Source organism: Lynx rufus, unplaced genomic scaffold (genome assembly GCF_022079265.1).
Source record: "Lynx rufus isolate CCGP_SWC_20201006 ecotype Redwood Valley unplaced genomic scaffold, mLynRuf1.p SCAF_17, whole genome shotgun sequence".
Classification (NCBI taxonomy): domain Eukaryota; kingdom Metazoa; phylum Chordata; class Mammalia; order Carnivora; family Felidae; genus Lynx; species Lynx rufus.
The window spans coordinates 42,002,162-42,028,728 of NW_025814831.1; the positions used below are offsets into that span (position 1 = coordinate 42,002,162).

General features: G+C 39.4%; 2 protein-coding genes across 4 annotated transcripts in view; one reads left to right on the forward strand and one right to left on the reverse strand.

The window, feature by feature from the left end:
• The window catches only part of CCDC175 (coiled-coil domain containing 175), a 69,748-nt gene extending 50,495 nt beyond the window's left edge, over window positions 1-19,253 (forward strand). For both annotated transcript variants that reach the window (XM_047079563.1, XM_047079564.1), the window contains 6 exons: window positions 6,328-6,480; window positions 9,130-9,232; window positions 13,044-13,087; window positions 14,368-14,530; window positions 18,476-18,609; window positions 19,135-19,253. In XM_047079563.1, the coding sequence (XP_046935519.1) occupies window positions 6,328-6,480; window positions 9,130-9,232; window positions 13,044-13,087; window positions 14,368-14,530; window positions 18,476-18,567 (555 nt within the window). In that variant the 3' untranslated portion in view covers window positions 18,568-18,609; window positions 19,135-19,253. The remainder of the gene's footprint in view (window positions 1-6,327; window positions 6,481-9,129; window positions 9,233-13,043; window positions 13,088-14,367; window positions 14,531-18,475; window positions 18,610-19,134) is intronic.
• The window catches only part of JKAMP (JNK1/MAPK8 associated membrane protein), a 29,940-nt gene continuing 21,838 nt past the window's right edge, over window positions 18,466-26,567 (reverse strand). For both annotated transcript variants that reach the window (XM_047079565.1, XM_047079566.1), the window contains exon 7: window positions 18,466-19,822. In XM_047079565.1, coding sequence (XP_046935521.1) covers window positions 19,604-19,822 — 219 coding nt within the window. In that variant the 3' untranslated portion in view covers window positions 18,466-19,603. The remainder of the gene's footprint in view (window positions 19,823-26,567) is intronic.

Here is a 26,567-nt window from a genome sequence, read left to right on the forward strand (position 1 = left end):
ATCCAGTTTCATTCTTTTGCCTGTAAGGTGTTCAGTTTTCTCAGTACCATTTATTGAGGAGACTGTCTTTTCCCCATTGTATACTCATGCCTTCTTTGTCATAGATTAATTGGCCATATAAGCATGGGTTTGTTTCTGGGTTCTCTATTTTTCCATTGATCCGTGTCTCTTTTTGTGCCAGTACCATACTCTTTTGATTACTGCAGACTTGTAGTGTCTCTTAAAATCTGGAATTGTGATACTTCCAGCTTCGTTTGCTTTCTCATGATTACTTTGTCAATTTGGAGTCTTTTGTGGTTCTATTCAAATTTTAGAATTATTTATTCCAGTTCTATGGAAAGTGTTTTTGTTTTGATAGAGACTGTATTACATTTATGAATTTTTTGGGGTAGTATGGGCATTTTAACAATATTTGTTCTCCCAACCCATGACCATGGCATATTGTTTCATTAGTTTGTGTCATCCTCCATTTCTTCCATCGGTGTTTTTATAGCTCTCAGAGTACAGGTCTTTCACCCCCTTGGTTAAATTTATTCCTATGGATCTTATTATTTTTGATGTAACTGTAAGTGGGATTTTTTTTTAATTTTACTTTCTGCTACTTCATTATTAATGTTTAGAAATACAACAGATTTATGTAAATAAATTTTGTATCCTGTCACTTTACTGAGTTCATTTATCAATTCCAGCAGTCCTTAGGGTTTTCTGTATATAGTATTATGTCATCTGTAAATCATGAGATTTTTACTTCTTCCTTACTGATTTGGATATCTTTTATTTCTTTTTTCTTGTCTGATTGCTGTGGCTAGGGCTTCTAGCACTATGTTGAATAAAAGTGGCGAAAGTGAACATCCTTGTCTTGTTCCTGATCTTAGAGGAAAATTTCTCAGTTTTTCACCATTTAGTAACATGTTAGCTGTGGGATTTTTCATATATGGCATTTACTATATTGAGGTATGTTCCTTCTTGACCTACTTTGTTGAGAGGTTTTATCACAAATGGATGTTGTGTTTTGTCAAATGCTTTTTCTGCATTTATTGAGATGATCCTATGGTTTTTCTCTGTTCTTTTGTTGATATGATGTATCACATTGATTGATTTATGAATATTGAACCATGCTTGCATCCTTCGAATAAAAGTACTGTTGGATCCAGTTTGCTAATAATTTGTTGAGGATTTTTACATCTGTGTTCATCAGAGATATTAGTCTGTAGATTCCTTTTCTTATAATGTCTTTATTTGGTTTTGCTATCAAAATGAATGAATTTGGAAACTTCCCTTCTTTTTCTATTTTTTGGAATAGTTTGAGAAGAATGGGTATTAACTCTTCTTTAAATGTTTGGTAGAGGGACTCCTGGGTGACTTAGTCGGTTAGGCATCTAACTCTTAATTTTGGCTCAGGTCATTATCTCACAGTTCATGGGTTCAAGCCTTGTGTCAGGCTCTGCACTGACAGTATGGAGCCTGCTTGGGATTCTCTCTTTCTATCCCTCTCTCTCTTCCCCTCCTCTGCTCACAGTTTCTCTTTCTCTCTATAAAATAAATAAATAAATAAATAAACAAACAAACAAACAAACAAACAAACAAACTAAAAAAAAAATTGGTGGAATTCAGCCTTGATGCCATCTGGTCCTGGACTTAGTTTATTGGGAGTGTTTTGATTATTGATTTCATTTCATTGATAGTAATTGATCTGTTCAGGTTTTCTATTTTTTCTGATTTAGTTTTGGGAGGTTATATGTTTCTATGAATATATCCATTTTTTTGTAGGTTGTCCAATTTTTTGGCATGTAATTTTTCACAATATTCTCTTATAATCCCTTGTATTTCTGTGGTGTCCATTGTTATTTCTACTCATTCATTTCTAGGTTTTTTGGGGGGGTCCTCCTTTTTTTTTTTTTTTTTGGATGAGTCTAGCTAGCAGTTTATCAATTCCATTGATCTTTTCAAAGGCCCAGGTCGTGATTTCATTGATCTGTTCTATTGTTTTTTTAGTTTCTATTTCATTGATTTCTGCTCTAATCTTTATTATTTCCTTCCTTCTACTAGCTTTGGGCTTTGTTCTTTTTCTAGCTCCTTTAGGTGTAAGGTAAAGTTGTTTTTTTGGAATTTTTCTTGCTTCTTGAGGTAGTCTTCTGTTACTGTAATCTTTCCTTTGAGAAGAGCTTTTCCTGCATCCCAAGGATTTTAGACCACTGTGTTTTCATTTGTCTCATGTATTTTTTTATTTCCTCTTTGATACCTTGGTTGACCCATTCATTGTTCAGTAGTTTGTTATTTAAGTCCATGTATTTATGTTCTTTCCAGATTTTTTTTCTTGTGATTGATTTCTAGTATCATATTGCTGTGGTAAGAAAAGATGTGTGATTTGATTTCAGACTTTTTTGATTTATTGACACTTGTTTTATGGCCTAAGATATAATCTATTCTGGGGAAGTTTCCATGTGTAATCCACTGTTTTTGTATGAAATGTTCTCAATGTACCTGTCAGGTCTGTCTGGCCTAATGTGTCATTCAAAGCTGTTTCCTTGTTGATTTTCTGTCTGGATGGTGTATCCATTGATGCAAGTGGAGTATTAAAGTCCCCTGCTATTATTATACAACAATAATAGAAAGAAACTCTGTTTGTTAATAGTTGCCTTATGTAGGTATTCCCATGTTGGGTGCATGGATATTTACAATTGCTATATCCTCCTGTTTGATACAAATGTTATAACCTCTTATTGGATTACTCCCTTTATCATTATGTAGAGTCCTTTTTTGTTTCTTGGTTTAGTCTTTGTCTTAAAGTCTATTTTGCTCAATATAAATATTGCTACATCAGCTTTCTTTTTGCTTCTATTCCATCTGCATGGTAAATGTTTTTCTATCCCTTTACTTTCAATCTGTATGTGTCTTTAGGTCTGAAGTGAATCTGTTATAGGCAGCATATGGATGGGTCTTTGTTTTTTATCCATTCATTCACTCTGTGTTTTTAAATTGGAGCATATAGTCCATTTACACACAAAGTAATTATTGATAGGTATGTACTTATTGCCATTTTTGTTACCTGTTTCATGGTTGTTCCTTTCTTCTTCTCTTGTTCACTTCCCTTAGAGTTTGAAAGCTTTAGTGTTATGCTTTGATTCATTTCTCTTTTATTTTTTGTGTATCTGTTACAGGTTTTTGATTTGTGGTTACCATTGGGTTTACGTATAATTTCTTATGTGTATAGTATTCCATATTAAGTTGATGGTCACTTAAATTTGAACCCACTCTAAAAGCACTGAATTTCTACTAACCCCCATGTTTATGTATATGATGTCATACTTTATATTTTTAAAATTTTGTGTATCCCTTGACTGATTTTTAAATTTTTTTTTTCAACGTTTATTTATTTTTGGGACAGAGAGAGACAGAGCATGAACGGGGGAGGGGCAGAGAGAGAGGGAGACACAGAATCGGAAACAGGCTCCAGGCTCTGAGCCATCAGCCCAGAGCCCGACGCGGGGCTCGAACTCACGGACCACAAGATCATGACCTGGCTGAAGTCGGACGCTTAACTGACTGCGCCACCCAGGCGCCCCTTGACTGATTTTTATAAATATAATTGATTTTACTGCTTTTGTGTTTTACCTCCTTACTGGTTTTATAAGTGATTAATGTACTTTTATTATATGTTTGCATTTCCCTGTGAAATTTTTTCCTTTCATAGTTTTCATACTCTTGATATGCTGGGTTTTTTTTTTCCACTCAAAGAGTTCCCTTTAACATTCCTTGTAAGGCCTCTTTAGTGCTCATGAACTCCTTTAACTTTGTTTGTCTGGGAAACTCTTTATCTCTCCTTCAATTATGAATAACATACTTGCTGAGAAGACTATTCTTGGTTGCATTTTTTTTTCTTTCAGCACTTTGATTTCACTTTTATTTTTTTTTTTAAGTAGTCTCTAAGCCCAATATGAGGTTTGAACTCATGACCCAGAGACCAAGAGTCACATGCTCTACTGACTGAGCCAGCCAGATGCCCCTTTCAGCACTTTGAATATATCATGCCGCTCCCTTCGGTTCCGCAAAGTTTCTGCTGAAAAAACACCTGATAGGTTTATGGAGTTTCCCTCATATTTAACTGTTTTATTTTACTTCATTAATTAAAAAATTTTTTTTTACTGCTTTTAAAAATCTATATATATCACTACTTTCTGCCATTTTAATTACTATGTGTGGATCTCTTTGGGTTTAATTTTGTTGAAGGTTCTCTATACCTCCTGGATCTGGATGTCTGTTGCCTTCCCCAGATTAGGGAAATTTTCACCTATTATGTCTTCAAATAAATTTTCTGCTCCCTTCTCTCTCTCTTCTTCTTCTGGGATCCCTATAATGTGAGTATTATTATGCTTGATGATATCACTGAGTTCCCTTAGCCTGTTCTCATTTTTTATTATATTGTTTTTCTGTTTACTGTTCAGCTTGGCTGTTTTCCATAACATGCATCCATCCATATCACTGATTTGTTCTTCTGCCTCCTCTAGTCTGCTATTGATTCCCTCTAGTATATTTTTTATTTCAGTTATTGAGTTCTTCACTCTGACCGGTTCTGTTTATATTTTGTATTTCTATTGAAGGTCTCTCTGAGCTCTTCCACTCTTTTCTCAAGTCCAGTAAATATCTTTATGACCATTACTTGGAGTTGTTTATCACGCATGTTACTTATTTCTGTTTCATTTGGCCCTTTTGCTGTGGTTTTATCCTGTTCTTTCATTTGGGACATAGTCCTCTGTCTCCTCATTCTGTCTAACTCTGTTTCTTATTATGTACTAGAAAACTCAGCTACAAGTAGTGGCCTTATGAAGAAGAGGTCCTATGGTGTCCTGTGATGCAGTGCTCCCTGTTCAGCAGAACCAGGCATTTCAGTGGCATCTCCTTGTGGGTTGCGTGCAGCCCACTATTGTGGCTGAGCCACGTTTGCTTTCAGTCAGGTCAGTTGTAATGGCCCTTTTTGCCTGCTGTCGGTGCACCAGGAAGGGTTTGGTCTCTGTGCCATTAAAGAGACAGTCTGGGGCTGTTGATGGCTTCTAGTTAGGTGGTATCAGCATTCAGACCAGATGCCTGCTCTCAGTCCATCTGCTAAAGCTGTAGTTGCATAGAACTGTAGGGTGCTCCCCATCATCCTCTGAGAGGCTTTATGGTGCGTGTGGCCCGCACTCCGATCCAGATGCCTGCCCCCAGTCTGTCTGCTGGGGCTGCAGTCTCACTGATCAGTGGCATACTCTCATTGTGCTGCTGCCATAAGGTTCAGCTACTGGGACTGTGGGTACACTGGTATGTGTGGATATCTTCCTCTCTCCCCAGGGAAGGAGTCACTTTGGAGTGGTGCCGGTCTCTGCTGGGATTGTTTTGCAGGGTGTCATGGTTGGCGTCATGGTTGGAGCCATTTTGGAGGGATGCCTTTGGAGTAGGGCAGATTGAGTGGGCTGATCTGCAGAGGAATGTAGGGGCAGGGCACTAGTTGCCAGCAAGATAGGTGGAGAACATTCCTGCTGTTTCCTGCAAGTGTCTGGCCAACTAGCATGGGGTGGTGGGGGGAGGAAGAGAAATGGCGTCCGCTAGCACTCTTGTTCTATAACGGTCTCCTAAAGATCCCTTTTTCTCTGACTGGGGGCGTTCTGCATACATTCTGAGATTAGTAAATACATCTGCATAGATTTACTTTTGAAACAGTTGTTTCTATGTTGTGTCATTTGTTATGCTGACTCTTTAAGGGTGGGGACTCAGTTTCCTATTGTCCTCCAGCTCTCCCAAAGCTAAGCATACTGTTTTTTAAAGTACTGGAAGTAAACCCTGATGATCATAAAGACTCAAGAAGTTAAACCCCACTGTTTTTCAAAGTGAAATATTATGGAGACTTGTCTTCCCACTGTGAGTCCCTCATGCCTGGGGTGCCTGGTATGGGGTCTGTTCCTCTGGCTTCTTGTGGTGTCTCTCCTCTTTGTGGTTATTTTTGCCATGGTTTGGGTTCCTAACCAGTCTCTACCACCCCTACCCTTTTCAGTGTGGCCCCTCTCTGTGAAAGTCTGTTCTGCCAGTTTTCAGGCCACTTTCACAGATAGTTACACAGATGTGGCTCAGTGTGTTCATGGGTTGAGATAAGCTCAGCATCCTCTTTCTGCACCATCTTCCCAGAAGTGAATCAACTGTGGAGTTTTAAACATCAAGTTTTCCCACATAGCCTCTGCTGATAATTCAGGAATTAATTAGACCCCCATCTCTGAATGTGGTTCAGGGCAATCTAATACACTGGTGTCCTGATTATTCAACTCCGAGTTAATTGTGGATTTTATGTTTGAGCAGGAAAAAGTGAAGAAAGAACTCAAATACTTACGAGACCAAGAAAGCCATAAGATCAAAAGCCATTTTGAAACTCTCAAGAACTTAGAAAATGAAATCTATGTACGTGACTTAAAAGTAGATGCTTTGCTCCTGGAAAATGAAAAATTAAGAAAAGTAAGTTCACGAGCACTTCACTTTGCATGGTGGTTTGACTGCTTGCCTAGACCTGTAATAGTTATGGGAGAAAAGGAGAGTATAGCTCTTAACACTTTTTAAATAAAGCTTAAAGTACATATAGAAAATTGCACAAATCATAAGCGAAACGCATAATGAGCACACATGGGTAACCAGCATGCAGATCAAGAAACAAAGCGCTAACAGTATCCAGATATTTTCTGTGTCCCTTCCTGTCACTGGCCTCCCCACATGGGTAACACTATACTGGCTTCTAACACCAAAGGTTAGTTTTGTCTGTTTCTGAGCATTATATGTATAGAATGATACAGTATGCACTCTTGCTCAATACTATTTGTAAGGTTCATCTTTATTATTGAGTGTAGTATGGTTTGTTCATCCCTAATGATGTATAGTATTCAAGTATATGACTGTACTACAGTTATATACTTTGTGGATGGAGGGGGGAGGTGAGAGAGTTTCTAATTGGGCCTATTAGAGATAGTGTTGCCATGAATATTCTAGTACATGTATTTCGGGGGAACATACGTGCATATTCCTGTGGGGTATACCCCTCAAGTGGAATCTCAAGGCCATAGGGATGTGGACTGTCCATCCTAGTGCACAGTGCCGTCTCTCAAGAAGTTGAAGTAATTGCAACTCCCAGCGGGGCCTGTGAGAACACCACTGGTTCTACATTCTCACCAAACCTTGGGTTTTTTTTCCATTTAACTATTCTGGGAGGGTGTAGTGGTGTCCCATTGTGGTTTTAATTTGCATTTTCCTGATGGTTAATGAAGCATCTATTTATATGTTGTTGGCCACGCGTGTACCTCTTTGTGAAGTGCCTGGTCAAGTTTTTTACCCATTTAAAACATTAGGTTGTCTGTCTGTCTTGTATTGATTGTATCATTTTTTCCCAGTAAACTACATTGACCTCAAGGTGAGGATCTGTATCAGTGGATCCCAAGGGTTTTGCACAGTGCCACGGGAGGGGGATTCAGTCCCATTTGATGCTCACAGTAACCTTTAAGGTGGATAAGATATTATGTTCCTTTTATACATGAGGAAACTGAGGTTCTATATTTTTTTTAATAACTCTTAATAGCTAGAGAAATCAAAACCGTCCCACAGCAATAAGACACTAAGGGAAACATTCCTTTACCTCTCTGGGTAATTTTTTCCATCATTTAAATCACAGCAGTTATCTACCAGTATGAGGACCAGGGTTTTTTGGCAGAATTAAAGTGGCATAAGAGGTACTAATGCACTTTGGAAAGGTAAATGTGCTCCAGAGCCCTGGCACCATCATCAGTAACCTGCACGCATGCAATACATGTTCATTCTTCTCGCCCTTGAAACAATCTCATAAGGCATTTCGTCTACCCACGGAAATATTCCACAAGACTGTCTTCCTGTCAAGATGACATAGATTATTTACTAAAATACCTGGAATTGTTTTTGCTACGTTAGTAATGGGTAAGCAAATGGATGACTATGTGAAAACACTGATTCTAAAAATTCTCTTTAATCTATTAACCGTCTACGAGGCCCCGAATGACCCTGTGCTGTTCTCCTATTCACTCACCACTCTCCGTCTTGCTGATTACATCCCTACTCTCAGCAAATGTTTTAAGCCCCCACTGAATCTCTGGCCTTGGGGAAGGCACAATGAATACAGAGATGAAAAAGATACTGCCCCAAGTCCTTAGGAAGCTCATAGTCTAGCTGAGGAAGTCGCAAATAAATAGATAGTTACAATTCAGTGTGTTAAAACATTTGAGAGTTACGGGAAAGCAGCTGAACTAGGCAAGTCTACAAACAGTGATTCACGTTCAACGAGGGGCAGGAATGATGACTTGGACTTGACTTACAGGGTTTTCACTTTGGTTTACTACAAAAGCTTCCAACAAGTCACACAGACTGGGACAAGATCAAGGCTGCATGATTAGACCCTACAACAGGCTTATAAACAGTTCCGCATCTACACCTTCTATAGTACTGGATGCCATTTTCTAGATTCTTTTTATCAGTAGTTTCTAGTATTTGACTGTTTCTCTCTTAAAACTGGGTGAGTGCCAAATTTATATCCAAAGCCCGTGCTTTCAGAGTTCCCAGAGACTTTAGAGTTAAGCATTCCTGAGCATTGGGTGGTCAGAACAGAAAGTGATGATTTTAATACACAAGCCACTACTGCCTCCATTACCAACCCAGTGAAACCTCTGAATGGAGTGAACAAATCTGTGGGGTCTCCAGTCTCAATAAGTCCTTTCTCTGAGGTCCTACACCAAACTCCTCCGGTCTGGCAGCATGGCTGCCTCGGCACATTTACTGCATGCACATTTTGTGTACAGAGCAATATTTTGTTTGTGGACATGATGCATTTGAGCAGAATATCTTTTAATTTCTTCTTGCGGCAAATTATATTCTGAATGCGGTGTGTTTTGGGGGGGCTTAAATGTTGACTGGGAAGCCAGACCCCTTATCTCCTTCACTGGAATGTAAGCTTAACAAGAGTTCTGCTCTGTTACCCTTGTACTGAGAATAGTCAGTGGCACAGAGGAGGATCAATAAATGTTTGCCGAATGACTCATGGATAATCTACAGTATCTAAACTGCTTAAAACAGTCACATGCTTTTAATTTCCAGTATATTGCATACATGAAGAACAACATAGAGCTATACAAAAAAAGAGAAGAAGACCTCAAGTGCGCGTCAGGTGACCTGTGTTGGCAACTGACAGCTCATCAGAGTAAGTAAGGTGTCATGGGTGATCTTTATATATAAAGAATAACTGTTTTGTTTTATTAAACATTTTTTTTTGGTGTTTATTTATTCTTGAGAGAGAGAGTATGAACTGGGGAGGGGCAGAGAGAGAGAGAGACACAGAATCTGAAGCAGGCTCCAGGCTCTAAGCTGTCACTATAGAGCCTGACGCTCGAACTCACAGACCACGGAATCATGACCTGAGCCGAAGTCGGACGCTTAACCGACTGAGCCACCCAGGTGGTGCCCCAATGTTTTGTTTTATTTAAATAAATTGTACTGATTTGCATCCAATAAAATGCACCCATGTTAAGTTCAATGAGTTTTGACAAATGTACATGCCACTCTAACCACTGCCACCCCAAGTAAGATAGAGAACATTTTTTGTTTCCCTGGTGACCCTTGGTGGCTACTTTCCCGTCTATCTCCGGCTCCTGGAACCCACTGATCTGCATTCCGTCACTAAGGATTAGATACAAATGGAATGATGGAGTATGCACACTTTCGTACCACATGTCTTTCACTCAGCTAGCTTTTTTTTTCTTTTTTTTTTTTTTAGATCATTCATGTCGTTGCATGTCTCATTGCTTTGTTCCGTTTTATAGCTGTATAATTAAGTATTCCATTATGAAGATCTACCATGTTTTGTTTGTCCATTCACCAGCTGAAGGACATTTGGATTTTTTCTAGGTTTTGGTTACTCTTTGTTTACACTTGTTTTTGTGAATATTTGTTTTCATTTCTCTCGGGTAAATACCGAGGGGTGGAATTGCTGGGTTGTATAGTTAGTGTATGTGTAACTTGGCAGTAAGAAACTGCCAAAATAGTTTGCCAAAGTGGTTGCACAAATTTATCATTCCGCTAGCAATGGGATACTCCCCATCCTCACCAACATTCAGAATTGTCAAAACACTTACAATTGTTGGGGCGCTTGGGTGGCTCAGTTGGTTAAGCATCCGAGTTCGGCGTAGGTCATGATCTCGTGGTTTGTGGGTTTGAACCCCACATCGGGCTCAGAGCCTGGAGCCTACTTCGGATTCTGTGCCTCCCTCTCTCTCTCTCTCTCTCTCTCTCTGCCCCTCCCCTGCTCACGCTCTGTCTCTCTCTCTCAAAAGTGAACCAACTTAAAAAAAAAAATTAAAAGGAACACTTAAAATTGTTAACATTTAAGCCATTTTTAATAGGTATATAATGGTATTTCATCGTGATTTTTATTTGTATTTCTCCGATGACTGATGTTGTTATTTTTTCATGTGCTTTTTGGCCACTTGTACATCATCCTTTGTGAAGTGCCTTGAACCAATTATCCCTTGCAGCATAACAAATATTACAAATCATTTACTTTGCTCCCAAATTGGCAATTTGGCCAGAGCCTGGTAGAGACCACTCATGTCTGCTCTGCATGACATTAGCTGGAGCAGCTTGATGTCTGGGGTTAATTTGGCTGCTGGGGACTGGAAGCATCTGAAGAGCCACCCACTCACTCAGTGTGTCTTATGTTGATGCTGGCTCTCTGCTGGACTCTCCATGTAGTTGCTTGGCCTGCTATGTTCCAAAAGCTAGCATCCCAAGTACAAGGGGAGGGGACACAGACGCCACCACTAATGGGAGGCGTTGTCAGCATCACATTTTGGGAAGCACATGTGGGATGGAATATATTGTGGGGCCATCTCTGGAAAATGCAGTCTGCCATTTGTCCAAATCTTTTGCTCATTGCTTTGTGTTGTTTGTGTTGTTATGTTAAAATCTTTGTGTATTCTGGAAATGAGTCCTTTTCCAGTATGAGGCTTGAGTTTTCATTTTCTTAATGTTGTCTTGAAAAGAGCAAAAGTCGGGGTGCCTGGGTGGCTCAGTCGGTTAAGTGTCGAACTTCAGCTCAGTTCATGATCTCTCAGTCCGTGAGTTCGAGCCCCGCATCGGGCTCTTTGCTGACAGCTCGGAGCCTGGAGCCTGCTTCGGATTCTGTGACTCCTTCTCTCTCTGCCCCTCCGCCTCTCACGCTCTGTCTCTCTCTCAAAAATAAACATTAAAAAAAACACAAAAGTCTTTCCTTTGGATAAAGTCTGCTTTATTTATTTCATCTTTTAAGGTTAGTGCTTTCTGTGTACTAAGACATTTTTGCCTAAGTCAAGTTCTCAAAGATTTTCTCCAGTATTTTCTTTATAAGCTTTTAGTTTTCACTGTTATGTCTACATCTCCAGTTCATTTCAAGTTCATGTTTACACGTGGGGTAAGAGTTGAATTTCATTGTTTTCTCTTCTGTATATCCAGTTATTCTAGCACCATTGTTGGAAAGACTGTCTTTTTAGCATTGTACTACTCCAACAACTTTCTCAGATATCCATTTGATGCATCTGTTCCTTCTCAATATCTAACTTCACACCAATACCACCCTGTCCTGATTACTGTAGTTTCATATTCAGCCTGGAAATTGGGTACTGTAAGTTCTCCACACTTGTGCTTCACTCTTAGAACTATTTTGGCTATTTTAGGTCTTTTGATTTCCATATAAGTTTTAGAATCAGCTTATTAATCTATAATTACACATACCTGTTGGGATCTTAATTGGGTCTGCACTGACTCTGTAAACCAATTTGGGAAGAATTGACATATTAACAAAATTAAGTCTTTCAATCCAAGAACACAGTATATATCTTCATTTGTTTAGAACTTATTTTTCTCAGCAGGATTTTGCAGCTTTCAGGTGTTGTAATAGGGGTCCTCAAGACCATCCTTAGGCTCAGTGATTAGCTAGGATCCACCGGGCTCAAGTTGTTATGGTTATTGCCCATTACAGTGAAGGATACAGGGTAAAATCAGCAAAGGGAAAAGGCACATGGGGCAAAGTGTACAGGAAATCAGGTGCAAAATGGCAGGTGTTCTCACCCAGTGTAGTCGCACAGGTGCACTTAACTTCCCCAGTAATGATGTGTGCAGCACTTGCAGGGCGGCGCCAAGCGGGGGCGCTCTGACCTGGGCATTCAAGGTATGGATTGGAGGTGGTTGGTCACGAAGGTGTGCAGTGCCTGTGAGACCTCAGCTACTCCAGCGTCTACGGAGATGCTCACATGGGATTTCTCCTTCGTGGTGTTAGAAGGGTAAATTGCATTGATTTTAAAAAAATATTTTTGAGAGAGAGAGAAAGGGAGGGAGGGAGGGAGGGAGAATATGAGCTGGGGTGGGGCAGAGAGAGGGAGACACAGAATCCGATGCAGGCTCCAGGCTCTGAGCTGTCAGCACAGAGCCTGACGTGGGGCTCGAACCCATGAACTGTGAGATCATGACCTGAGCTGAAGTCAGACACTTAACCGACCGAGCCACCCAGGTGCACCTCCATTGACTCATTTTTGAATGTGAAACCAAGTTCCTGGGATAAAACACACTTGTTCAAAAGCTGCTATTGTTTTTATACATTGCTAGATTCAGCTTGCTAATCTTTGTCCAGGTTTTTGTGTCTGTGTGCACGCCTGCCTCATTCTGCCTGCACTCGGGTCTGCGAAGGTGTCCCCAAGCAGTAAGCCGCGTGAGCACAGGGCTTGCCTCATTTGTACTCTCCTTTCAGGTACCACAGTTCTGTGCTGCCCATTCCCCAGTATCTGAAAACTGGATAGGAAAACAAATATATTTCACATATTTTCTCCTTGCTGATAGTAGGAGGGCAAGTCTGGTCCAATTTTTCTGTCATTTTGGAAGTAGAAATTTTTAGATAAACATAATTTTTGGAAAACAAATAGCATTACTTTTATAAAAATCTTCACATTTCCATAACCTTTGAATTTTGAAAATTTTTATTTTAGGGAAGTATTTGGATTTGTGGGCTGAATTTCAGACTACAGTTAAGGTGAGCTTTTTTGTGTTGTCTCCATAAATATTATATTTCTAAAAATATTCACTTACCTAATAAGTGTGTGTGTGTGTGTGTAGGAAGTCAGGATTGAAAGGGAGTGACAACGACCATCATCTTAAAATGTTGTTAAAAAAACAAAATTCATGAGTAAATTTTAAGTATCATATTAGCTTTATTCAATGATTCATGAATCAAGCAGCATCCAAGCTAGCAGATAAAAAGGTGCTCTGAGGAGCTATACAAAACAGAGGACTTTTATAGGCAGAAGGGAGCAGGAACAGGGAAGTTATACTAAGCAAAAAAAAGCAGACTGGTTATTGCAGGATCACTTGCCTTTAGCTGATGGCAGGCATCTATCAGGCAGATGACCTAACTAGTGCTGATCGGGTGATTAGAGGATTCCTGAACGACCAGTGTAAGATTCCATTTCCCAGAGAGCCAAAACTGTAATTAAATTAATTTTCATGTTGGTGATCTGAGGCTCAGCATAAGTGACTCCATTTGGGACCGTTGTCTTATTTTTAGCGGGGCCAAATGTCACTATGAAATCGTAATCCTTTGGGAAATTGTCTTCCTACTCTACCAGGAGTAGGTTAAAGGGAATGACTCCCCCACCCCCTAGCCAGAAACACAAATTGAACACACACTATTTGAGGCCACAGTTGTCACGTCTGAAGTTCATCTGCCCTCCATGTGTTACCAAGCCCTGCTGCTTCTCCACGCCCCCCCTCCCGCCCCCAGCACTATAAAGGCAGGCAGGATGGAGTTTAAATCCTGCTTTGCCACTTTCTAAGTATTTCAGGTTTACATATGATCCTGGCTTAGCTTTTAACCTTTTTCAGATGAAGCTACTGAGGCTCAGAGAGTTGAAGTGACTTGCTCAACACGAAACAGTTCATGAACTTAACGGGGCTTTAAAACTCAGATCCAGCCTGATTCTAAAGCTCTTAAGCTGTAAGCCATGCAGAAGATGGTCTGCAATTCTGTGCTGCTTTGAAGGTGAGCTGGCTTTTTATGCCGCCGCCACACCATCACCACCGCCATCCTACCAGTTAAAAGTTGGACCTCAGTGAGCATGTCATTCGTCTCCTTTGCTAATCCATTTTTCCCCTGAGATCTTTGACAGGACTTTGTGAATGTGCTGTGTATACTTATTTTGCAAGAGTAATACCAACTTTGCATATATATTTTTGTCTTGGACACGATTCACTCAACGTTTTTATTTCTTTTGTTGGAATTTATATTTACACACTGCAAAACATTATTTTTTAAAGGAACTGGTAAACAGTGGTGGTGAGACTTTGCAAGGAATAAAAAAGCTAACAGAGAGGCTGCAGGAGAGGGATGAAAACATTGAGCGTATCAGCATTTGGCTACAAGGGAATCTTGAAGAGCTGCGTTTTCTTATGGAACAGGAATTGAAAACGGACCTCCATAGTAAGTAACATCTCAAAAGCTCTGGGTAACAAAGAACATCTTGTTATTTTACTGTGGCTGGTAACATCAAAAAAAGCATTTAAAACAAAAAGCTAACCAAAGAACGTAGTTATCTCTAATAGTCCATCCTCAGTTAATATCACCTTCACCTAAACATGGATTCTCATTTGTGGGGTTGGATGTGGTCCATCAGCAGTGTGAGACAAATCCCTTCCACCTACGTGAATTTTCTAAATAACTGAAAATTTCTTTCTGGTTTTTTAAAACTCTTATTTTCAAGGTCTTTTTAAAAAACCCTTTTACACACTTTCTTATCTTCTTAAGCAGAGGATATGAAACATCACTTTACCTTTTCTTCCTGAGTTGAGTTTAGTATTAAAAACAGCAACTATTGCCTTCTCTGAAAATCAGTGATAGTGATGCCTTCTGGGGCTCCTGAGATGTAACACATTCTACATAACATGATTGTGTCACGAGCAAGCAGTCCAGTCTCTCCAGAGGATTATCAACTTCGTTCTCAATTTTTACTCTAATGTCACGTTAGACGTGAGGGCCACAGAACTCTGTGCAGATTCTGGATGCTGTAGGAAATGGAGGTCAGTCCTTGCACAGGGACAGCCCTGAGATCCCCGGGGTGGAATCCCTTGGGAAGATGGGATGATGGAGGTACAAAGGGCCGGGAGAAGGAAGGAGAATAGAGTGTAGAGGAGAAATGGAGTGGTGAAATGAGAATGTCATCTAGCAAATGCACGGATTAGAGGTGTCATTTTTATTTAAAAAAAATTTTTTAATGTTTGTTTTTGAGAGAGCGCACAAGCAGGGGAGGGGCAGACAGAAAGGGAGACACAGAATCCTTAGCAGGCTCTAGGCTCTGAGCTGTCAGCACAGAGCCCCATGCAGGGCTCGAACTCATGAACTGTGAGATCATGACCTGAGCTGAAGCCAGACGCTTAACTGACTGAGCCCCCCAGGTGCCCCTAGAGGTGTCATTTTAAAGAAGGTAATTAGCTAAGCAATTTTAAAGGTGGGTTGTAGAAAATGAAATAAGATAGAAAGTGATGGGATTAAAGACATTCCAATATTTGGTAAAAACCAATGTTCCCAGGGCACTGCTTGACCAGAGAAATAATGTTTTAGTGACCACTGAAGACTTTTGTGGGTAAACTTTATCAGCCAAAAAGCTGTTTTTGCGGTCCTGCTTCAGCCTGGTGATACTTATTATGTATCAGTGCATATTGGGTTGCTGATGGGCCCTGGTCACTTTGTAAAATTTTCTTTGGGAAGTTAGGACATCCCCAGCAACTGTATATCAAGCAGAATTTTAAAAGTGAAATCACCTCAAAGCATCAATTGCACTATTTTCACATGAATGAGTCTCCCATCTTTGTCCGAAACCTGATGGGATCTTTCATGTTGGGGCAAATGTAAATAGATTAGATTGAAAAGCTAAGCCCACTGAGTAATACCATATTCTCTTTTTCACATATTTTGTGGACTGTCTCATTGATAACTATATGGAAAATAGAATATTACAGTGTGAAAATAAAGGAAGACCAGCTAAATGGAAATAAGCTGAGGCATAAAACTTGGTATAGCAAGAGAATGAGTCGCCATCCTTTGCTTTTTGCAGAGATCCAAAGGCAGGGGAATGGGAAAGGTGTAATGTGAAATAACAGGGAAGGTGTCTGATGTGCTCCGATTGGAGCTTGTTAGCATGGGGAAGCTGGGAGCAGCTTAGGAGGACATGGTATGTCGTTAATTAGTAAGCGTATCTGGCTTTCTCTGGTTGTTCCAAGGTTAAAAGGGTCAAAAGTAGGGAAGTTAGTGGTCAGTGCTAATGTTATGACATTCTGGGCCAGTTGCAGTGTGTGGGTCAGAGAACTCCTCAGGCTCTAGTCTTCTCACTTCTGCTATCGTGGGAGAATCCGTTATCCTACAAATGTATGTAAAATCCGTTGTCATAGGGGTTTCCCAGGTGAAGCATAAGAACTGTGAGAGAACCTAACAGGGAATGAGACTTTGACCCAGTTAAGGAATCGGGGGAGGAGTGGGGGGGAGGAGAGGTCTCTGAAATGGAGCTGACATTGAATGTTTCTGGTTTCCCTAACTCCACTTATCTCTGCTCCTAGAAGAGCATCAGCACGATGTGGGCTTTGAAGGTAGGCGGACCTGGGCTCAGATCTCAGCCCTGCTTCCTATGTGTTATTTAACCTCTACTGCCTAGGTTCCCTGATTGTAAAATATGGATAGTTAACAGGAAGTTACAAAGCATCGGACCCAAATTAGGCACTCATCAGATCTCTTGAAATCTATGGCCCTCCTAAGGAAGTAAGTCAGCTTTGACCCCTTGGATTACTTAATCATCTCTGAGCCACCTGTAATCTGGCTTTTGGATTTTCCCTTTTGAATGGCTTCTCTCAAGTGATGGGGCTTGTAGAGAGGCCCTTGATCTCTTCCAGCTCAACAGTCCTCTCCTGTTCTCTTCTGGACTGTAGCCCTGCAGGGCCTGGCCCTCTCCTTCAGGAACACTGCACTAGCTTCAGTAACAGATGGGGGCACCTCTGAGCCTAGCACTAGAGCAAATGCTGCAGTTACCCAGCTGAATAAGACCCAGTTCTTGAACCTCAAAGTACGTACATTGTGAGAGCAAACAAGCAAAGAGCTGATTAGAATACAAGGGATTCCTTCTAGTGAGTGGCTATGAGAGGGTAAAGGAGACACCTCTAAGTCTTTTTTAGGTGTTGGGAATACAGAAGGATGTCTTCCTGAAAGGGCAGTAGACGTGCCCTGGGCCAAGGACCGCGGTAGCCTGGCTGAGTAGACATCTACGGGGGGTACCGGTTGGCACAGGTGGAGCAACAGCTTGTCAGAACTTGAAATGCCAGAATTCATCTTGAAAACTAAGATTACCTTTTATTTGGAAGAAGGACTGTTCAGGCAAAAAGTAAACAAGTTCTTAGTGTGTATTCCTAAATCAAATAGTAACCGAGTACAGATTATTTTTTAAAAAGTATTAAAGTTACAGATATTTATATTAACTAAATATCTTCATTTGGTATGTGTAGTACAGAAGACTTTTAGACCGAGGGATATTTTAAAAGAGCAAATTTGTATATGCTGTCAGCCAAGTCTTGCAACCCAATAGTTTTAGACAAATATATAACATGTAATTGTTAAATTTATCAACTGACCCAAATTAGTAAAAATATTTTGACCTTTAAATTACCTATCCAGCACTGGTTAGCAAAATAATTACCACGCACTATAGCAGTGAGGGTTATGATTGCCTATGAGTACCTAAGTAAAAACTGAACAAACCTGAGCTAGGACAAGAGCAATTTGTTTTTTATTTTTTGTTGTTGTGTTTTTAAATGTTTGAGAAAGAATCTCAAGCAGACTCCGCACTGTCAGTGCAGAGCCTGACGTGGGGCTTGAACTCACAAACCATGAGATCATGAGCTGAACCAAAATCAAGAGTATGATGTGTAACTGATGGAGTAACCTAGGTGCCCATTTTTTATATTTTTAATGACCATGTTTCAACAGATTATTTACTAACATTAACAACCACAGTTGCTATGAATTGTTCTGATCTTGTTCTTAAATATATATCTGCATTTTTAATTTGCTTTAAGTATTCCTGAAATTCTTTGCATTTGAGGAATGTAATAATTACTTACATGATTTTTCCTTTTGCATACACATCTTTCTGCTAGACTAGGAAATCAAAGGAGATAATTGTTAAAATGGTTCCAAATGTAACGGGACAGATATGGTACTGGTAAGCAGATAAGGACTCCCCAGGCTCCACGCCACCCCCAAGTCCCAGATTATACAGTCACCTAATTGAGGATTCTTTGGGAAATTTAGAATTTTAATGGATACTAATAACCACCCAAACTTGTATGAGATACATAAAATTCTTATTTATTTTTATTCCTACAGAAAAGAAGAAACACGTTCATATCAAAAAAGTCCACCCCCCCGTGGTTGAATGTACCATGAAAAACGCATTAGCAGAGAAAAAAATAACATAATAACTTCAAAGATACAACTGCTGTGAATTCAAAAGGCACAAAGTGAGTGCACTTTCTTTCAGATTTTGCAATGGTCAGTGAAAGTTTTGAGATTAACAAGCCTGCATAATCCCCACTAAATAGCAGAATTGGTAAATAATCTGACCATGTTTATCCATTTGTGGTGTTTAGAAGGTTATCAGGTTAAGTGCTAAACCTTATTTTGGTTCCACATGAATCTCTTAAAGGCTTCAGAGCATAAAATTCACAGCACACCTATCAACAACCACAGGAAAACTATGTATTGTATATATTCCGTATTTCGTTAAATCTAAGAAGGCATCAATTCTGAGATGCATCCTAATTCAGAGATGTCACATGTGAAAAAGTTTCAGGATCAATAAAATATGGCCTTGGTATACAGCCTTTAAGAAGGAGGGACTATGTGAATACATGTATTTATTCATTTGGGAAAGGAATACTCCTCTTACTAGTTTGAATTATTTCCACAATTCATGTGGCAAAATACAATTAATGTCAGAACATCTGAGATTTTTTTTGTAAACATTTTATTGTTTTTCTTAACAGAAACAACCAGAAGATGTTTTCAACCAAACCACCTATAAACAAAAAACCTGTTATATAAATTATGCTCTAGTTTTATAATCAAAATACTGTATTGGTAAAAATAAATAGATAACAACAAACAACGTACTTCATTTCCATGATTGCTAGCAGACCACCAAGGTATGTTTGTCCTTATAATTACACTTGAAAAACAGATACATGCAAAATTAGGTCAATGCTAAAGATTTCAGCTTATTCCAGAAACACGATTTTGCTCTAAAGAATAACAATATTGTTACAGGAGGCAAGCGCTTCCTAACAAGCCTGTAGTGTCCCAGTGTGCTATAGCATATCTACTATATTTTTCCAAGTCTAACCATAAAGGCTGTTAACAAACAAACCCCATCTTATTTCCATGGACAACAGAAGGGCATTAATACATTTTATATTTTTTACAAGGAACACTTTTTAGGTTTTTTGGCTCTTACATTCAGTGTCCATTGGCTCCTTCGGACAGTATCCGTGAAGGTTCGGTAAATTTTGCGGTGAACAAGTAAAAAAGAGCTGGGGTGGGTACCAAAGCCAAAAGGGGTAAATCTTGCTCGAGTTTATCCACTCTGGAAATGGATATTATTCCATAGGCATGAAGTAACCAGTGGCTGAAGAGAACAATAAGTCTTTTCTTTCTCACCAGAAGATCATAGCAATTCTATATAATGTTATAAAAGAGAGAAAACAAATACAGATTATCAGGCTAAATAAACTAGATAATACATTTTAAATTATAAATAATAAATTATTTGTTGGGAAGATGGCGGAACAGGAGGATCCTGAGCTTACCTCATCCCATGGATACACTGAGGTAACAGACACAACAGTGCAACTAACTCTGGAAATGACCCAAACACTGGCAGAAGATTTTCCACAGTTAACTGTAGAGAGGAGGCCACATCAACAAGGGTAAGAAGGGAGAGACTAACCATAAAGAGGAGGGACACCACAAGTCAAAGATTCAGACCCCACACCAGGAACCCTAGGCACGGGGGTCCAGCACTGGGAGGACGAGTCCCCATCACGTTAGGCTTTGAAAAATAGTGGGCCTTCACTTTGCGAGTTTTTATAATTGGTGGCGCTTAGCTCCAAGAGCCCCAGAAGACAACAGAGAAACTGAGTAGTCCCAGCCATTAAAGAGCTGGCCTAACCTGGCAGAGATACAGCATGGAAGCAACAGTTTGAAAAGCACCAGAGGTATCTGTGAAGGAGATTTACTAATCTCAGAATGTACAAGTGCAGGGATCTTTAGGAAACTTCTCCAAGAACAAAAGAGCTGGCAAATGCCATTTCTCCCCACTCCTACCCAGACACTTGCAGGAACCAGCAGAAGATTCTCTACCTGTCTTGCTAGCACCATGTCCCAACATACCCTGTGAGCAACCCCAGAGTGGCTCCTGCCCTGGGGAGAGAGGAAGGTAATCACACACATGAGTGTGCCTGCAGTCCAAATAGTCGAACCTTATAACCAAATGTGCAGAGAAGGACCCTGCTGATCCAAGCTAATGTAGCCTCAACAGACAGATTGGGAACAAGCCTCTGGTGGGACTGCCAGCCCCACCAACCAATGAAAACCTCTCAGGAGACAAGGCAGGGAGAACGCCCCAAAAGACAGAATGGGGTCAGGCATCTGGTCTGACACACTACAGACTCTCAGCGGCCCCGGACTGGCACTTTAAAAGCACACCCACCAAACCCTGCCTGGTGTGCCCCAAGCAGATGAAGTGGGGCCACTGCTGCTGACTGAAGGCAAACGCAGCTCGGCCACAACGGTAGGACATATGTACCCATACAGGAGACACCCCTGAAGTGCCTGGTTCTGGTGACCAGGGTGCCATAGGGCACTACAGGACCTCTCCTTCAGAAGACCACAGCTTTCAAGATCAGGAGATACAGTGGACTAGAATCTAATACATGGAGGAAAAAAAATACACAAATGAGGAGACAGAGGAATATGTCCCAAATGAAACAGAAATAATATGCATGATGAACAACTCAAAGTAATATTCAGTGGACTTGAGAAAAGAGTGGAAGATCTCAGTCAGAGATGAAGAACTCAACCAGGATGAACAATACACAAGAGGGAATCAATAATTTAGAGGAGGCAGAAGAAGGATCCATGATTTGGAAGATGTATATAATGGAAAGCAGCCAAGCTGAACAGCAAACAGGAAAAGATACACTAAAAAACAAGAATAGGTTAAGGGAACTCAATGATACCATCAAGCATAATAGTCACATTATAGGGATCCCAGAAGGAGAAGAGAGAGAAAAGGGGCAGAAAATTTGAAGAAATATTAGCTGAAAACTTCCCTAATCTGGGGAAGGAAACAGACAACCTAAGAAGGTCCACACCAAGACACATAGTAATTAAAATGGCAAAAGTAGTGACAGACATTTTTACAAGCAGCAAGAGAAAGGAAAGCAGGTACATATTTAAAAAACAACCCCATAAGCCTATGAGCTGATTTTTCAGCAAAAACTCTGAAGGACTGAAGGGAATGGCATAATATATTCGAAGTGCTGAAAGGAAAAAAACAAAACAAAACAAGAATACTTAGCAAAGTTACCATTCAGAATAGGAGGAGAGATAAAGGAGTGCATCACTGCTAAACCAGCCTCACAAGAAATATTCAGGGGGATTCTTCGAGTGGAAAGAAAAGGCCATAATCAGAAGAAAATTAGGAAAGGAAAAAAATGTCACAGATAAATGCAAAAATATAATAAAAGATTAATCACATATAAAACCAGTATGGAAATTAAAGCACAAAAGCAGTAAAATCAATTGTATCTATAAGAATCAGTCAAGGGGAAAAAAAAAATCAGGCAAGGGATTCATAAAAGGATGTAAAGTATGATTATATACATAAAATGGGGGGGGGGAGGAAAAATTTAGTGCTTTTAGAATGGGTTCAAACTAAAGTCACTCACAACTTAATATAGACTGCTATACACATAAGGAGTTATATATGGACATAACAGTAACCACAAATCAAAAACCTATAATAGATACATAAATAGAAAGGACTCTAAGCATAACAGTAAAGCCATCAAACCACAAGGGCAGAGAAAGAAAAGGAGCAGAAAACTAGAAAGCAGTGAAAGTAAGAAAATGGCAATAATCACTTTGAGTATACATGGGACTAAATACTAAAGTCAAAAGACACAGGGTCCTGAGTGGATAAAAAACAAAAACCTAAGTGCTGCCTTTAACAGACTTACTTCAGACTTAAAGATAGATGCAGACTGAAAGTGAAGGGATGGAAAAAAAAAGTATGCAAATAGGGAAAAGAAAGCTGGAATAGCAATACTTATACCGGACAAAACAGACTTTAAAACAAAGACTGTACCAAGAGACAAAAAAGGACACTACATATTAATAGAACAATCCAACAAGAGGATATAACAATTATAAATATCTATGCAGCCAACATGGAAGCACCTAAACACATAAAGCAACTATTAACAGACACAAAGAAAGGTGACAGTAATCCACTAATAGTTAATTTCAACACTATACTTACATCAATGGATACATCGTCATTCAGACAGAAATCAGTAAGACCAGTGGCTTTTCATGACACATAAAACCAGATGGACCTACAGATATATTCAGAATATTCCTTCCAAAAACAATGGATTCCAAATTCTTTTCAAGTGCACACGGGACCTTCTCCAGAATGGATCACATGTCAGACTATAAAACAAGTCTCAATAAACTTAAAAAGATTAAAATCCTATCATGCATCTCTTCTAACCACAAAGGTATGAACCTAGAAATCAATCGCAAGAAAAAAAATGTAGAAACACAAACACATGGAGGCTAAATAACATGCTACTAACAATGAATGGGTCAACCAAGACATCAAAGAGGAAATTAAAAAAATACATGAGACAAATGAAAACCACAATGGTTCAATATGTTTCATTCATATGTGGATCCTGAGAAATTTAACAGAAGACCACGGAGGAGGGGAAGGGGGGAAAAAAAGTTACAGAGAGGGAGGGAGGCAAACCATAAGAGACTCTTAAATACTGAGAACAAACTGAGGGTTGATGGGGGAAGGAGGGAGAGGGGAAAGTGGGTGATGGGCATTGAGGAGGGCACCTGTTGGGATGGGCATTGGGTGTTTTATGGAAAACAATTTATTAAATACAATTTATTGTCAATGTAAATAAGTAAAAAAAAAAAAACCACAATGGTTCAAATCTTTGGGACATGGCAAAAGTTGTTCTAAGAGTGAACATTATAGCAACAGAGGGCTACCTCAAGAAGCAGGAAAAGTTTCAAATAACCTTACTCCTAAACAAGCTACAAAAAGCCCATAGCCAGTAGAAGGAAGAAAATAATAAAGACTAGAGCAGAAGTAAATAAAAGAGAGTTAAAAACAACAACAACAACAACAGATCAGTGAAACCATGAGCTGGTTCTTTGAAGATCAACAAAATCAGTAAGCCAGATTCATCAAGAAAAGAGAGGTCTGAAATAAAACTAGAAAAGGAGGAGAAATAACTGATGCCACAGAAATACAAAGGATTAAAAAAGATTATGAAAAATTATACACCAATAAATTGGACACCCTTGAAGAAATGGATACATTCCTAGAAACATACCAGGTAACTGAATCAGGAAACTACTATCAATGAAATGGAATCAGTAATTGAAACACTCTCAACAAACTAAAGTCCAGGACCACATGGCATTACAGGTGAATTCTACCAAACATTAAAAGAAAAGTTAAGGGGTTGCCTGGGTGGCTCAGTTGATTAAGTGTCTGATTCAACTTCAGGTCAGGTCGTATCTCAGGGCTGAGATCGAGCCCCACATCAGGCTCTGCGCTAAACACAGAACCTGCTGGGGATTCTCTGTCCCCCTTTCTCTCCCTGCCCCCACACTTGCGCTCTCTCTCTCTCTCTCTCTCAAAATAAATAAATAAATAAATAAATAAATAAATAAATAAAACTAAAGAAGAGTTAATACCCGTTCTTCTCAAACTATTCCAAAAAATAGGAAGGGAAGCTTCTCAATTTATTCTGTGAGGCCAGCACTCTGATACCACAACCAGAGAAAGATACCACAAAAAGAGAAAACTACAGATATGTTACACATCTACATATTATAATTACTCAACAATTATCTCTGATGAACACAGATGCAAAAATCCTCAACAAATGGGACAATATACTAAACCAAATGGGACAATATACTAAAAAAATTATTCTCTACAACCAAGTGGGTTTTATTCCAAGTTCAATATTTGCAAATCAATCAACATGCAACATCACATTAATGAGAGAAGACATTTGGGGCGCCTGGGTGGCACAGTCGGTTAAGCGTCCGACTTCAGCCAGGTCACGATCTCGCGGTCCGTGAGTTCGAGCCCCGCGTCAGGCTCTGGGCTGATGGCTCGGAGCCTGGAGCCTGTTTCTGATTCTGTGTCTCCCTCTCTCTCTGCCCCTCCCCCGTTCATGCTGTGTCTCTCTCTGTCCCAAAAATAAATAAACGTTGAAAAAAAAAAAATTTTAAAAAAAAAAGAGAGAAGACATCAAAACCATAGGATCAGCTCAACAGATGCAAAACAGCATTATTTGTCAAAGCACAACATCCATTTGTGATAAAACCTCTCCACAAAATAGAGAGAACATACCTCAACATAGTGAAGGCCAAATATGAAAACCCCACAGCTTAAATCTTACTAAATGGTAAAAAACAGAGCTTTTCCTCTAAGATCCAGAACAAGACAAGGATGTTCACTCTCCTCACTTTTATTCAACATACTACCAGAAGTCCAAGCTACAGCAATCACATAAAAAATAAAAGGCATCCAAATTGGTAAGAAGTAAAACTTACACTATTTGCAGATGACATACAGTATAACCTTGGATTGTAACTTGTTCTGCGAGTGTTCCACAAGATGAGCAAACAGTTGCAATAAATTTGGACTTGATAAACAATCGATGTCTTGCAATACGAGTAGTAAGTGACAGTGAATGTCACATGATCACAACTGAGCCAATGGTTCTGGAAATTCACTTTGATATACAAGTAGTTTGGATTACAAGCATGTTTCTGGAAGGAATTATGCTCACAAACCAAGGTTTTACTGTATTATGTAGAAAACCATAAAGACCCACTGAAAACCTCCTAGAACTGATAAATGCATTCAGTGAAGTCACAGGATACAAAATTAATAAACAGAAATCTGTTGCATTTCTATACACTAATAATGAAGTAGGAGAATGAGAAATTAAAAAAACAAACCAAGGAAGTGAAAGACCTGTAGTCTGAAAATTATAAAACACTGATGAAAGAAACTGAGAGTGACACAAACAAATGGAAAAGAAATTCCATGCTCATGGATTAGAAGACCCAATACTGTTAAAATGTTTATAATACCCAAAGAAATCTACAGATTTAATACAATCCCTATCAAAATAGCAACATTTTTTATAGAACTAGAATAATTGTAAAATTTATATGGAACCAAAAAAACCCTTAAATAGCCAAAGCAATCTTGAGACAGAAAAACAAAGCTGGAGGTATGACAAGCCCAGATTTCAAGATATACTACACAGCCACAGTATTCAAAACAGTATTGTACTGACACAGAAGGAGACACACAGATCAGTGGAACAGAATCCCCTGAAATAAACCCCTGCACATATGGTAAAGTAATTTAGGACCATGAAGGCAAAAGTACACGATGGGGAAAAGACGGTCTCTTCAACAGTGTTGCGAAAACTGTACACCTACATTCAAAAAAATGAAGCAGGACCAGTTTCTTACCCCATACACAAAAATACACTCAAAATGGATTAAAGACCTAAATGTGAGCCTTGAAACCATAAAGTTCCTAGAACAAAATAGGCAGTAATCTGACATTGGCTAAAGAAACATTTTCCTATATATGTCTCCTCAGGCAAGAGAAACAAAGTAAAAACAAAGTATCAGGACTACACCAGAATAAAAAGCTTTTACACAGTGAAGGAAATCATCAACAAAACCAAAAGGAAACCTAATGAAGGGGAGAAGAGATTTGCAAGTGATATATCTGTAAGAAACAATCCGATTAAAAAATGGGCAGAGGACCTGAAGGGTTTTCGAAAAAAAATTTACAGATGGACAACAGACACATGCAAAGATGATCAACATCACGGATCATCTGGCAAATGCAAATTAAAACCACCAGGAGAAATCACCTTATGCCTGCCACAGTGGCTAACATCCAAGACATAAGAAATGACAAATATTGGCAAGGAGGTGGAGAAAAAGGACCCTTGTGTACCACTGGTAGGAATGCCAACTGGTACAGCCACTGTGGAAAATATGGAGGTTCTTCAAAAAATTAAAAATAGAATAACCAAATTCCACTACTGGGTATTTACCCAGAAAACAAAAACAC